A 13,193-nucleotide genomic window follows, 5' to 3' on the forward strand; every position below is an offset into this window, starting at 1 on the left:
TTTGTAATAATATTTGCAAGGAACCTCTCTGCAGTATAAATTCATATTTTTTTTAATTCTTTCTTTCATTGTTTTAGGAAATGTTTCCTATACTACAGGGAGCCCCATTATAAGTAGTGAGTATTAACTGAAAGCTGGGAGCATTATGATTTGTTGTTGTTCTTTTGCATATAAGACCATCTCCATGAAATTGAGGACCCCTTTACAGAAGAATTGCTCATTCATTTTATCAGTGCATGAGGAAGGCCACACAACCAGACAATCCCTGGATGTTGCACACACCAAGAAGACCCATCCCCTGGCATCCACACATAAAGCTTATACATAGGAAACATGGCACAGTAGGAGTAAAGGCTCCCCGCCCTGCAGATGTTCACACTGTATGTGTAGATTATAGGAAAAGGAGCCACTCAGAGTGAACAATGTTGGGGTCAAATCTAATTGGCCTGGCTGTGTTCCACACTTGGAGATTGACCAAATGTATGGCCCATTCTTCTGAACAGGGCTAGAAATTATGGGAACTGGAATTCCCAAACCTTTATATTCAATGGGGCTGTAGTCCCAACCCAATATCATGTTTTCATGAAAATGGGTTTTAAGAAACCTGGGATTTGGGAGACCTATGCCCCCACAGAAAATATATTGGCAGGTGTTATGTGACATAATGTCACAGTAAGTTATTTTAATAGAACTCATACATCTTAATGTTGGCATCCAAGTACAAAATCCCTTCTTGTTATGCATGTTTTTCACAAAGCAAAACCTAGTTGAGTTCACAATATTTTGCTATGTTGGTAAATAGCAGCAGTCAAAACCTGGAAAGGAAACAGAAGAATTCTCTAGAAACCAATAAAATGCTATTGATTTTTTGTTTCTGGAGTCATACAAAAGTATGGATGAAACAAGATTAGTCCCTAACAGGCTGTGGAAGCCACAAATGTGTCTGTATTTCCTTTTTGTTGTTTGTTTTTATCTATGATACTATTATAATTCTTTCCTCAGCTCCAGCAAGAAATCCAACAACAACGGCACCAGGTATTTTATAATTATAGCACATTCCATTAATAGGCTGTGATCCAGGTAGAGTCAATGTGCTGGCCTCCTGATACTGTTGGATTAAATTAAATTAAATTAAATTACCGTATTTTTCGTCCCATAGGACGCTCCGTCCCATAGGACGCACCTAGTTTTTTGGGGGGGAAATAAAGGAAAAATTTTTTCCTTTATTTCCCCCCCCCCAAAACCAGGTCGGGGAACAGCAGTATGGCAGCGCTGCGCCTCCCAGCTGTCCCCTGAGCTTGTGGGGCTGGCCGATGTCTGCCCGGCGCGCAGGGCACTCTGCTTCAGGGCGGCCCACAGGGCTCCCCACGCTGTGGATGTCTGCCCGGCGCAAGGGGCGCTCTGCGCGCCGGGCAACAGGCTGCTATCCGCAGCCTAGGGAGCCCTGTGGGAACTCCCGCGGGCTCCCCAGGCTTGCTGATAGCTTCCTGAAGCCTGGAGAGCGAGAGGGGTCGGTGCACACCGACCCCTCTCGTTCTCCAAGCTTCAGCGAAAGCCTGTATTCGCCCCATAGGACGCACACAGATTTCCCCTTCATTTTTGGAGGGGAAAAAGTGCGTCCTATAGGGCGAAAAATACGGTAAATCTTTTCCCAGTCATATAATAATTCATCATTTTAAGTGAATAAGCATAGGAACTGTAGTAAATATATAATATTAGAGGGTCTTCATGCTTGGTAATTAATAGTGCCTTCCAAAGTATTTTTACCTAAAAGTAAAGCTGGATCCAGACACATCAAAAAAATGTTTCAGGAAAACGCATTGTAAACCTCATAATGGGAAATTGCCAAAAAACAGAATTCTACAGCACCATCTGGTGTCACAGTGTTATAATGCATTTAAAGCACACTTTTAAAAAGCACAAAAACGTAATGCAGCTGTCCTAAGTCTTTTTCAATTCACTATCAAGCATGTTCAGGATTGCACTGTAAACCTAAATAACCACTTAGCAGAGAGTATGACTGTACACCCTATACATTTAAAGCACGTTCAGAGCTCATTCTTTCTCTCAAAGAATTCTGGACTATAATTTCTTAAGAGTTACTGGGAATTGTAACTCTGTGTGGAGTGAACTATAGTGCCTAGAATTGCCAGATGGAAAGAATATACTTTAAAGGTATAGTGTATAACTACATCCCACTGAACTCTTGTATAGGGTTACTCCATAAAGCATTTTTTTTTCTATAAGCTAACACTGTATTGAATATATAAGGTGTGTTTTTTTCTTGTATCCTTTTTTCCCCCTTTTCCTTTTGTTTGAAATAATTAGCCGTTTGAACTACTGAATAGATGGTTTTCTATTTCAAATATTAACTGTAGGGATAAAAAAACTGAGGAAGCATATGACCTGGGTAACTGTAATTCACTGTTTTCTTTCAACTAGCATTGACAACTCTGAGTACCACTCCTGCACCTCGGCCTAGCACTAAGGCGTCCACTACTTCTGGTAAGCCTTCAGCTAGAAATTTAATCTCAGCATAATTCAGTTTAATAACAGTGCAATCCTACACCTATCCACTCAGAAGTAAGTCCTCCTGAATTCAAGGGGGCTCACTATAGGCAGATGGGTATAGGACTGCAGCCTTAGTAGTTTTCAGTCCTGCTATTGGAAATAATTTCTTCAAAGAACGTAGTATTTGATTTGGTCCTTTTCCCCTCTTCTTTTGCTGTTTCTAGCTAACCATCCTGCTTTGCCAGGTACGTTTTTCTCATCTTGTATGCATTTGTGAAACTTTTAAAAAAATAGTTTTAATACATCAGACGGACGACCTGGTTATCTTGTTTACATTTGGCGGTGCCTGATTTTGTAACGCAGCAGTGGCCAACCTGGACCTTCCAGATTTTCTTGGACTGACAGGTCAAGCATGATCAGTACCATAGACTGGGTTAGGGAATCTATGGGCTGTTGTCAAAAAAACCAGCCTTGCAAAAAAAACTACTCCTTCATCTGATATAAGTTGTTTCCTCTTCTCCAAGACATAATATTAAATCTGGATATACAGTATTGTAGAATAAGTTTATTATGAAGGAATTGGAAAATAAGTAAATGCAGATTATATATGTCTATTACATGGAGTTTGATCTGCCAGTGGGAGGCAACTAATGCTTCTCTTTTGTCTTTCTAAGATGGCACCGTGAGACTAGTCAATGGAAGGAACAGATGTGAGGGACGGGTTGAAGTACTTCACAATGGAATTTGGGGGACAGTCTGCGACGATGAGTGGGACTTAAGCGACGCAAGTGTTGTGTGCAGGCAGCAGAAATGTGGGCCCGCTCGCTCAGCAACAGTTAATGCTCTGTTTGATGAAGGCTCAGGGCCAATTCTTATGGATGATGTCAGGTGCACTGGGAATGAAATCAGCTTGGGACACTGCTCCCACAGAGGCTGGGGATTGCACAATTGTCTCCATAGAGAAGATGCTGGTGTCATTTGCTCAGGTACTCTTTGATTGCAGCATGATAGAATATTAATAATAATAATAATCTATTTATGTCCCACCCATCTGGCTGGGTTTCCCCAGCCACTCTGGGCGGCTTCCAACAAAAGTTGTTTTTCTCTTTGACATCTGGTGGGAGGGCGTTCCACAGGGCGGGTGCCACTACTGAGAAGGCCCTCTGTCTGGTCCCCTGTAACTTGGCTTCTCACAGCGAGGGAGCCAGAAGGTCCTCGGCGCTAGACCTCAATGTCTTGGTGGAACAATGGGGGTGGAGACGCTCCTTCAAGTATACTGGACCGAGGCCTTTTAGGGCTTTAAAGCCTTTGCCAACCTGGTGCACTCCACATATCTTGGGTTACAACTTCTGTCAACCCCAGCCAGCATGTTGCATGGTTAGGTATGATGGGAATTATAATCCAAAACATCTGGTCGGCACCTGGTTAGTGAAAACGTATATAAAATTTCAGTCCAATATCCACTTCTCTGGGAGTAAGTCTAATTGAAGTCCATGGGGCTTATATCTGAGTAGGCATGTATAGGATTGTGTTGAAAGTGACTGATGTCAGGGAATTACCTTTGCTTCATGCCTTGTCTGCCTTTGCTGGCTTCATGCAAGAAAGCAATTGTAAAGAACATTCCCTATTCTAATTTCTTGTGATCAATATTTCAAATGATGTTTCGTGGGTTTCTCCAGAACACACACCAGGCAAAGAAAACTGACTTGGTCCATTGGAAAACTTTCAAAATACACAGCAGGGCACACTCTTTGTTGGGGCCATGACCCAAAATGCCACAAATTGCAAAGTCTTCATCATAATAATAATCAACACTGATGTTATGCCATACAGGGCTGGCATGATGTCCAAGCCAGTAGGCTAAGGCTTTGTGGCTAAGAACAAAAACAAAAGAACCAAAGCACTCACAGTAGTCACTTTCCTATAAAGAGCAGAGCTGGCCCACCTATTAGGTGACGTGAAGCAACTGCTTCCATCAGCGGAAGTGCAAGAGGCGGTACCCAGTTCACAACACCACTTCTGCCGGAACATTCCCCTGTTGCCAGGCTTTGGCGAGAGGGAGGTTTTCTGCTGTGCAGTATTGCTGCTTCTCTTCCCTGCCACTGGGGCAGAGAAGATGAGTGCCAAGGCCTTGTGGAAAGTTTCTTGATCTCATCTAGTGGGGGGGGGGTCTGGTGGTGGAAGTGGGGGGCTGGCAGGGCAGGACAATAGATGGGCAAGAGGCGGCACATTCTGGTTTTGCCTCAGGTGGCAAAACAGGACTGGCCGTCACTGACAAGAAGCATATTTATGTTCTATGTACAATTTTGATTTCATTGAAGTTCTATTTACTCTGCTATCCCACTTTTTCTCTTTCTTTTCAAGTACCAACTGTGAGCACTCCTACTCCAAGTAAGGGACATTTCATCTTCTCGATAATATAATCCTAAATTCTAGTTTTTAGTATACAGATTCAAACTGGCATTTAAATCTATTAAATGCATCTATATTTCTGTATGTATAAGTCTGTTTTAACCATTGATTCCTTCTGTACTAAACGGAGTAACTTTTACTGCATACTAAACTACATAACTTACTCTATTTTTACTACAGTAAAAATTACTTCAGGAAAACTGTGTTCCTCACAATATTTCTCTTACTTTCTCTTTTTTTTTCTTCTCCATCTTTTGTGGGGGGTTTTTCAAGGACCTGCAATTAGCAAGGAAACTACACTTTCAAACGGTAAGAGATACCTCAGCTTCCTCATGATATATCACACTAAATGTTAGCTTTGGCTATGCAGGCTTTGTAGAATAGGTATTTTCGTGGATGAATGCACAGCCCACAAATGCAAAATGATTTATAAATGTATAAATGCCATATCTCACATGCACCATCCGTACCCCCAATGTCACCTCTTTGGAAATAAAGGTGCTGGCAGCTGCACATGATTCACTCAAGGGTGCTTTTCTCAGTGATGCTACCACCCATCCCTACAGTTGCTAGGGATTGATGACCCTCTAAAAGTCAGGTCCGTCCCAGTTGTGCTTGGAGATGGAATTAAGTCTGTCCCATCCCATCTCTGTGCAGATTTTAAAGGGACATTCTGAAAAATCAGAAATATGAAAGTAAAAAAAAAGATGAATAAAACAAAAGTTATTTGCAAGGTGGTCCATGAGCTGTAGCGCTGCCTCTGTCTATTTAACTATTTTTTCCTTGACTTTTAAAAAAAGTTCCAGAACCAGTTATCTAGCTGCCCACAACCTGGAGTGTCTAGCTCATGGTGCTCCTTACCGCCACACTGTTTGAATGCAACAGAGCAAGTTCCTTTGGGGGCAACAGAACTTGATGACATTCTGTCACCCTCAGAGGGGAATGTATGGGTGAAATATGGATTCCTCCAGTTTTTACTCTAACCTATTGCCAGAATGCCTCTGGTTACCACATTAATAAATATGTCAGTGGTTTGTGCAGTCACTTCAACTGGCACTTCTCTGCTGATCTCCCTCACCCCAAACCAGTGCTTTTTTTCTATTAAAAAAAATCTTTAGGGGTACTCTCATTTTGACTCAAGAAAATCACCATTTTATAGTTCAAATAGGGGAAAATAAATGGAGAAAAGTACAAAGATTCACAAAATGTTTAGGGGGTATATGTACCCCTGCATCCCCCAGAAAAAAGCACTGCCCCCAACTCACCCCCAAAAAACTGAAAAGCAAAATTAAATGGGATGGTTATGTCAGTTCAGATGGGCAACAAACATTTGCTCCGTATGCTGATATTGTGACTGGGCCTCTTTATCTACCAGTAGTGAACCCATGTTTCTCTCTTCTTTTTCTAAGGAGCATCTGTGAAACTAGTCAATGGAAGACACAGATGTGAAGGACGGATTGAAGTGTTTCACAATGGAAGGTGGGGGACGGTCTGCGATGATGCGTGGGACTCAATTGATGCAAGTGTCGTATGCAGGCAGCTTGGATGTGGGCCTGTTATCGCAGCACCAGGACAGGCTCGATTTGGTCCTGGTCCAGGCACAATCCTCCTGGATGATGTCTCCTGCACTGGGAATGAATGGCACTTGGGCCAGTGCTCTCACAGAGGCTGGGGGGTACATAATTGCCTCCCCAGTGAAGATGCTAGTGTCATCTGCGCAGGTATTTTCCAATTGCAGGTTGATAGTTCCATTAAAAATTAATGGACATAGACCAGGCTTCCTCAACCTTGGCCCTCCAGATGTTTTTGGCCTACAACTCCCATGATCCCTAGCTGGCAGGACCAGTGGTCAGGGATGATGGGAATTGTAGTCTCAAAACATCTGGAGGGCTGAGGTTGAGGAAGTCTGACATAGACCAAGTGTGGGGAACCTTTGACCCTCCAGATGTTGCTGAACTACAACTCCCATAAGCCCCAGCAAGCATGGCCAGTAGCAAGGGATGGTGTGAGTTGTAGTTCAGCAACATCTGGAGGGCCAGAGGTGCAAAGATGGATCTAGAGGAGCCGACGTGATCTGAGCATGTCTGCAGTGGGACAGCTTACCAAACATGCATAGGCTATAACCCTGAGCTGAAACCCTGAGCCATTACTGTTCCAAATAACCAGGACAGCCTGTGTTTGTTCACCAAGCTGACTGCAGCAGACACGTTCCAAACATGTGGACAGCACTGGGGAGGGGCCAATGACCATTTAAGACCATTTAGATTGTAAGTACACTGTTTAAATAATAACCAAAATTGAATATAATACAAAATAATTCTTGAGGAATTATATTATTATCTGCATAATATTGAACAGATATGTAAAATGCTGTTGGTTGGGTAACACGTACAATCACTGGTTTGATAGGCACTTAAATGCAGTTACAGTGCTTCCCACTTGTAGTCACCCATTTACCATTTTATTTGTGTAAAAAAACCTTAAAAGAGATACTGTTCACATTATACCACTAAAGATGGTAACTAAAACATCGCCCTAATTGAAGCAGAAATTGGATCGCTATATTCCACTTTCTTCGCCCTTCTTAATACAAGAACCACCCATGACATTCATCTAATCTATTTTTCTTGATAAGGAGCATCTACTGCTACATTTTAAACCACATAAGTCCTATTTACAATGTTGATACCAGTGAAAGTATATTCTACTTACTCCTCTTCTTCTTTCTTTTCAAGAACCAGTCCAGACCACTCCTGCTCCAACAGGTAAGAGGCTCCTCACCATCTCTATAATAAAATCCTGAATCTTTCTTCTAAACATGAAGATATCATGGAATAGGCTTCCCATGGAGGAATTGTCCAATGAGCAGCACATGTGGCAAAATTTATATAGAGCTAACCATTGCAAACAATCCTTCTCTTTTGTCTTTCTAGAAGGTGCTGTGAAACTAGTCAATGGAAGACATGCATGTGAAGGGCGGGTTGAAATCTTTCACAACGGAAGATGGGGGACAGTCTGTGACGATTTGTGGGGCATGACCCACGCACAAGTTGTGTGCAGGAAGCTTGGTTGTGGAGACGCTGTCTCGGCACTAGGAAAGGCGCCATTTGGTGAAGGCTCAGGCCCAATTCTTATGGATGATGTCCGCTGCACTGGGAATGAAGACAGCTTGAGTCAGTGCTCCCACAGAGGCTGGGGAATACATAATTGTGTTCATAGGGAAGATGCTGCTGTCATGTGCTCAGGTAAACTTGGGTTTCTGGATAATGGATAACAATAAGATCTGTTAATGCCTACGTGACTGGTATCCAATAAACAATTTGTCTTAAAGGATGGTTTGAACATTCCCTTTCCTAATATGTGACACCTTGAGATCAATGTCTCAAATTACATTTTAGAAGAGTTTGGATTTGATATCCCGCTTTATCACTACCCGAAGGAGTCTCAGAGTGGCTAACATTCTCCTTTCCCTTCCTCCCCCACAACAAACACTCTTTGAGGTGAGTGGGGCTGAGAGACTTCAGAGAAGTGTGACTAGCCCAAGGTCACCCAGCAGCTGCATGTGGAGGAGCAGGGACGCAAACCTGGTTCCCCAGATTACGAGTCTATCGCTCCTAACCACTACACCACACTGGCTCTCAAGAAGTTGTTATCTGCAATAATGGTTACAGAGGCATCTGAATACTTGATTTGGTCTCAGTCAATCTATTTCTGCATAGCCTTTAGCTGCAGTAGATGCTGAGGGGTGGGGAATAGCAATGAAATGTTGGCAGATTACTACACAGTCTGCCTTGAACCCCCTCAGTAGGCCCTTCGGTGTGGTGGGTGACACTTTCCCATTGCCCATTGCCCATTGTCAGTGTTTAAGTAAGTGGGATTCCATACACAGAATGTGGGAGGGCACCATCTTGTCATTTGCTCAAAGCAGTGATGGGGGAACTGGATCTGGCCAGTGGAGCATTTCCAGAAGTCCCCCATCTCCTGTAGGCCATGTTAACAGATGAGTGAAGCCTTTCACATGTCAATCAACTGATGCTACATTATGCCAATCAACTGATGCTACATTATGCTTGTTGACTATGCCTTGAAAGGAAGAATCGGGAGTGCACTTGTTCTCCCATCCTTTGCAAGCGTATCTTGGATTTAAAAAGTGCTGAACTCTACCGGTGGCTGGAAAGGGGAGAATCTTATTCCTTTTCCGTTTGATTCTTCCTTTTTTCCATTTGGTTCTGTGGATTTATCTGTTCCGCACCTGACATCACTTGATGTCAGGTGATTGATAGGTAGCCATAGTTTGGACCAAACCACTCTGCAAGCCAAATGAGGAAGCCTAGAGGACCTTATCTCAAGGACGTAATGCTTTCCTTGTATTTAAGGTGAGCATTATGAGTCATGAGGTTTCGTGATTTCATAATATCCTACCTCTGTGGACATTGTAGAGTGGGTTTCTCAGGTAGGAATTTGCCAATAAGCAGCATAAAAAAATGCAGGTGGTGCATAACTTTTATTATGTTGCAAATATGTATGCCACTTTTAAAAATGAGTAATTTCATTTCAATCCTTTTTTATATAACAGCAAAGGCTGCCCCCCAAGCCACCACTACAGCAGGTAATTAATATTTTTGTGATATACAAATAATTCAGACATGCATGTTTTTAGAGTTGAAAATATGTGCTGTCTCACAATATCAGGAATGCCTGGTATTTGTCAAGAAACTGCTGCCTACCCTGGCCTTTTTGACCATGGAATAACTCTTGTGTTGGAGAGCCATTTAGGTACCACTCCTAAAATATATTGCACTAAAACAATGTCATAAACAAACAGTCTTTATATGTTATCTTCTATTATCAAGGAGATAAATAACTGTACAACTTTTAGAAGACATCTGAAGGCAGCCCTGTGTTGGGAGGTTTTTAATGCCTGGTGTTTTATTATGTTTTTATATGTGTTGGAAACCGACAAGATGGGTGGGGTCTAAATATTATTATTATTATAATTATCATCATCATTATCATCAACAACATCTTTGTTTTTTCATAGCTCCTGTGGATGATACAACTACAGATCCTGGTAATGTAAATATGATATTGTTGCTTTTAAATTAATGTATTATAAAACATTTCACTAAGACATTTTGTGGGCCTTTGGCAAAATAAGAATATTTTGGACCATGATGTTTCCTCCTTCAGTGACAAAAATGCTACCCACCTCCTGTTTTGAACATTTCTGGAATCCATGTATAGTTTTTACCTAAGGCCTCAAAATTAGCCTTCTCATTCTTCTCCATTCCCTGTTGCTTGAGGCCATGGTGAAGTATGAAAAGGGAAGGTGGTTCTACTTGTTGACTGAAATAATCTTTACAAGAACATATAGCCAGGAAGAGAGATGGATAAGAATTTTGTTTGATCCTCCTTTTTAAGCAACCTGACCTAACCAGCACCTGCTGGACTAATGCACAGTTTGGAACCTAATGGTCCTTCAGATGTTGCACTTCTCTATATTTTACAATATGGCTCACAGCTCAAAAAAGCTAAACAAATATATAAGAAGTGCATATATCAAAATATCAAGGTCCTCTGGGTGAAATAAAACCAAATTATCTAAAAACAATCCAATAAAGCACTATAATTGAAAAAACAATATAAAGTGACCATAGGCTACAACAGAAAGGCATTAGTGGAAATGTACTGTGTAATGTACTGTGAGAATGTTTCTTTTAACCAATGGGCATATGTGCATGTACACAACATTACATTATTATTTTCTTTGCTTATAGTACTCAACAATACTTTTTTCCCCCTTCCCCTGTCCAGTAACACTTACATGTTTGCCTGAATACATGAAGGCAGTTATTGGCAGAGAATACCTTACTTCAAAAGGCTGCTCTGAGTGCAATCTGTACTTGAGTGACCAAGCCTGCAAACCTGAGATTACAAGAGACGAATTTATATTCTATATACCATATGATGGTTGCGGGACAAGACGGGAGGTAAGGAAGTGTATATCTGATCATAAGACATATCAGTATAATTTGATAGCTTTTATTTGGAGTACTTTTAGGATGTGAGTTTCAAAAAATAAAACAGTTGTCAAATTATACCTCCTGGGACCCCTTTGCATTCAAATTATCATATATTGGCTTTGTAAGCCATGTATGAACAAGGCTCGTGGACATGCATACAATCCATTCACTCCTCTTTTCATGAATGACCTAGCTAATAAGTCTTCCATTAACTGTAGTTTCCTGTTTAATCTGACCCAGGAAACTATGCTTTGTTGAATAGCTCCTGGTTTGTTTTTGCTCTGGTTTTATTTGCTACAGTATATTTAAACTTACTGTCCATCTGTTTTGTCTAATCTAATGCTTTAACAGAACAATGGAGGGGTTAGCAGTTTCTCCAATATTGTCAGCAGCCGTGGAACTGGTGTAAATCCTCAGTTTATCTTCATCTGCAAAATGGAGCCAAGAGCCATGAAGGAACTGACGCACAACATAGATGAAATGGAATCCACGGAAGAAGGCCGAAAGCAAAGTGGATTATTCCATATGAAATTTTTATTTTATGACTCACCTTCCTTCGCACGCCAAGTGGTTTCCATGCCCTACTTTATGAAGATGAACCAGAACAAAAACTTCGAAGTCGAAATCTCTAACTGTAATCGGAGGCAAATATTCTTCGTAGACACCTGTGTGGCTTCGCCTAGCCCTCATGACTTCACAACTACAACACATACTCTAATACAGAATGGGTAAGGGGAAGAATAAGCTGACAAACATTTCTGCATACTTGGGACAGGGTCAATTATTAGAAAACACATGCGGGGGGGGGGGGGGGAGACGACTACCCTGTGTCAGATACCCAGTCAAACTTTCACTTCAGCTGGCTCTATCCTGCCAGGACTCTAAGCTCTTCACAGCCATCCTTTTATTATTCTGTCTCTATTGATTCTACCTTCTATTTGGCCACGATTGGCTCCTACCTCTTTCCATTTCCCTTCTCTAAATTTCTCAGTGCAGTTCTACAGTGTACAAAAATGCACATATTGGGGTCAAGTATGAATATAAATGAATGAATTCCTGGAAAATAGCATTATATTATGGAATATAATACATTATATTATGGAAGACGGCTTTGCAACAGTGTGTCTATTGGGAAAATTGCAATTGCTTATCATTCCTTCTCCATTTTTTTTTCCAGGTGTGTTAAAGATTATACCTATACAGGTTCTTATAGACAGAGGGTCACCCGCTTCAGCTTTAAACCCAACTTCAAATGGTCAACAGTTTATCTACAGTGCAAAATTGTGGTGTGCAATGCATATGACTCTAGATCTCGATGTTACCAAGGCTGCATGCCCAGGCGTAAGAGAGAAATAAGCTCTGGTCAAGAACACGTGCAAGTTATTGGGCCATTTAACCTTCATTAAGTAGTGTCACCTAGCAATGCCCACCAAGGTCAATGAGGATACTTGCATAATGACTCTGTTTGTGGCATTATCTTGAAGTAATTCATCACTGTAGACAGTTCCATAGAGAAGCTGGCACTTCAGATGCCAGAATACATGCTTTGATCTGCCTTTGTAACTCCGATCATCTGGTATCTTTGTAGTCAATATGAAAGATCTGTAAAACCTTTGGCTTGAAGTCATCACAATTAGTTGGCTCACTGACTTAGCAAAACAAATAAAGCTAGCTGTAAAAAAAAAAACTTTCTGTGTATCTAATCATAAAGTAAAGGGACCCCTGACCATTAGGTCCAGTCATGACCAACTCTGGGGTTGCGGCACTCATCTTGCTTTATTGGCCGAGGGAGCCGGCGTACAGCTTCCAGGTCATGTGGCCAGCATGACTAAGCCGCTCCTGGTGAACCAGAGCAGCTCACAGAAACACTGTTTACCTTCCCGCCGGAGCGGTACCTATTTATCTACTTGCACTTTGACATGCTTTTGAACTGCTAGGTTGGCAGGAGCAGGGACCAAGCAATGGGAGCTCACTCCGTCACGGGGATTCGAACTGCCAACCTTCTGATCAGCAAATCCTAGGCTCTGTGGTTTAACCCACAGAGCCACCCACGTCCCGTATCTAATCATATCGAGACCATAATTCACACATTCAGGCCACCTGGGCAACCCCATTGAAAGCAGGCAACCTTTCATCCAAGGTTACTGAGCAGCTGGTTGTGGACCAGATCCAGGTGCTCTTGGAGGAAACTGATCAAAGGTCAAAGACAGTTACGGTCAAAGGTCAAAGACACTGCTGCTGCAGCTA

General features: G+C 41.9%; 1 protein-coding gene across 1 annotated transcript in view; it reads left to right on the forward strand.

Annotated features, from left to right (window-relative positions):
* The window catches only part of LOC310763274 (scavenger receptor cysteine-rich domain-containing protein DMBT1-like), a 37,490-nt gene extending 24,857 nt beyond the window's left edge, over window positions 1-12,633 (forward strand). The window contains exons 25-39 of the mRNA XM_083615163.1: window positions 78-116; window positions 1,003-1,035; window positions 2,419-2,505; window positions 2,736-2,756; window positions 3,186-3,497; window positions 4,876-4,902; window positions 5,197-5,232; window positions 6,333-6,644; window positions 7,659-7,688; window positions 7,857-8,168; window positions 9,500-9,532; window positions 9,965-9,994; window positions 10,738-10,913; window positions 11,298-11,674; window positions 12,124-12,633. Of these exons, the coding sequence (XP_083471289.1) occupies window positions 78-116; window positions 1,003-1,035; window positions 2,419-2,505; window positions 2,736-2,756; window positions 3,186-3,497; window positions 4,876-4,902; window positions 5,197-5,232; window positions 6,333-6,644; window positions 7,659-7,688; window positions 7,857-8,168; window positions 9,500-9,532; window positions 9,965-9,994; window positions 10,738-10,913; window positions 11,298-11,674; window positions 12,124-12,352 (2,054 nt within the window). The 3' untranslated portion in view covers window positions 12,353-12,633. The remainder of the gene's footprint in view (window positions 1-77; window positions 117-1,002; window positions 1,036-2,418; window positions 2,506-2,735; window positions 2,757-3,185; window positions 3,498-4,875; window positions 4,903-5,196; window positions 5,233-6,332; window positions 6,645-7,658; window positions 7,689-7,856; window positions 8,169-9,499; window positions 9,533-9,964; window positions 9,995-10,737; window positions 10,914-11,297; window positions 11,675-12,123) is intronic.
* The last annotated feature ends 560 nt before the right edge of the window (window positions 12,634-13,193 follow it).

This window comes from Podarcis filfolensis (genome assembly GCF_964270895.1).
Source record: "Podarcis filfolensis genome assembly, chromosome: 5".
In the NCBI taxonomy this organism is placed as follows: Eukaryota; Metazoa; Chordata; class Lepidosauria; order Squamata; family Lacertidae; genus Podarcis; species Podarcis filfolensis.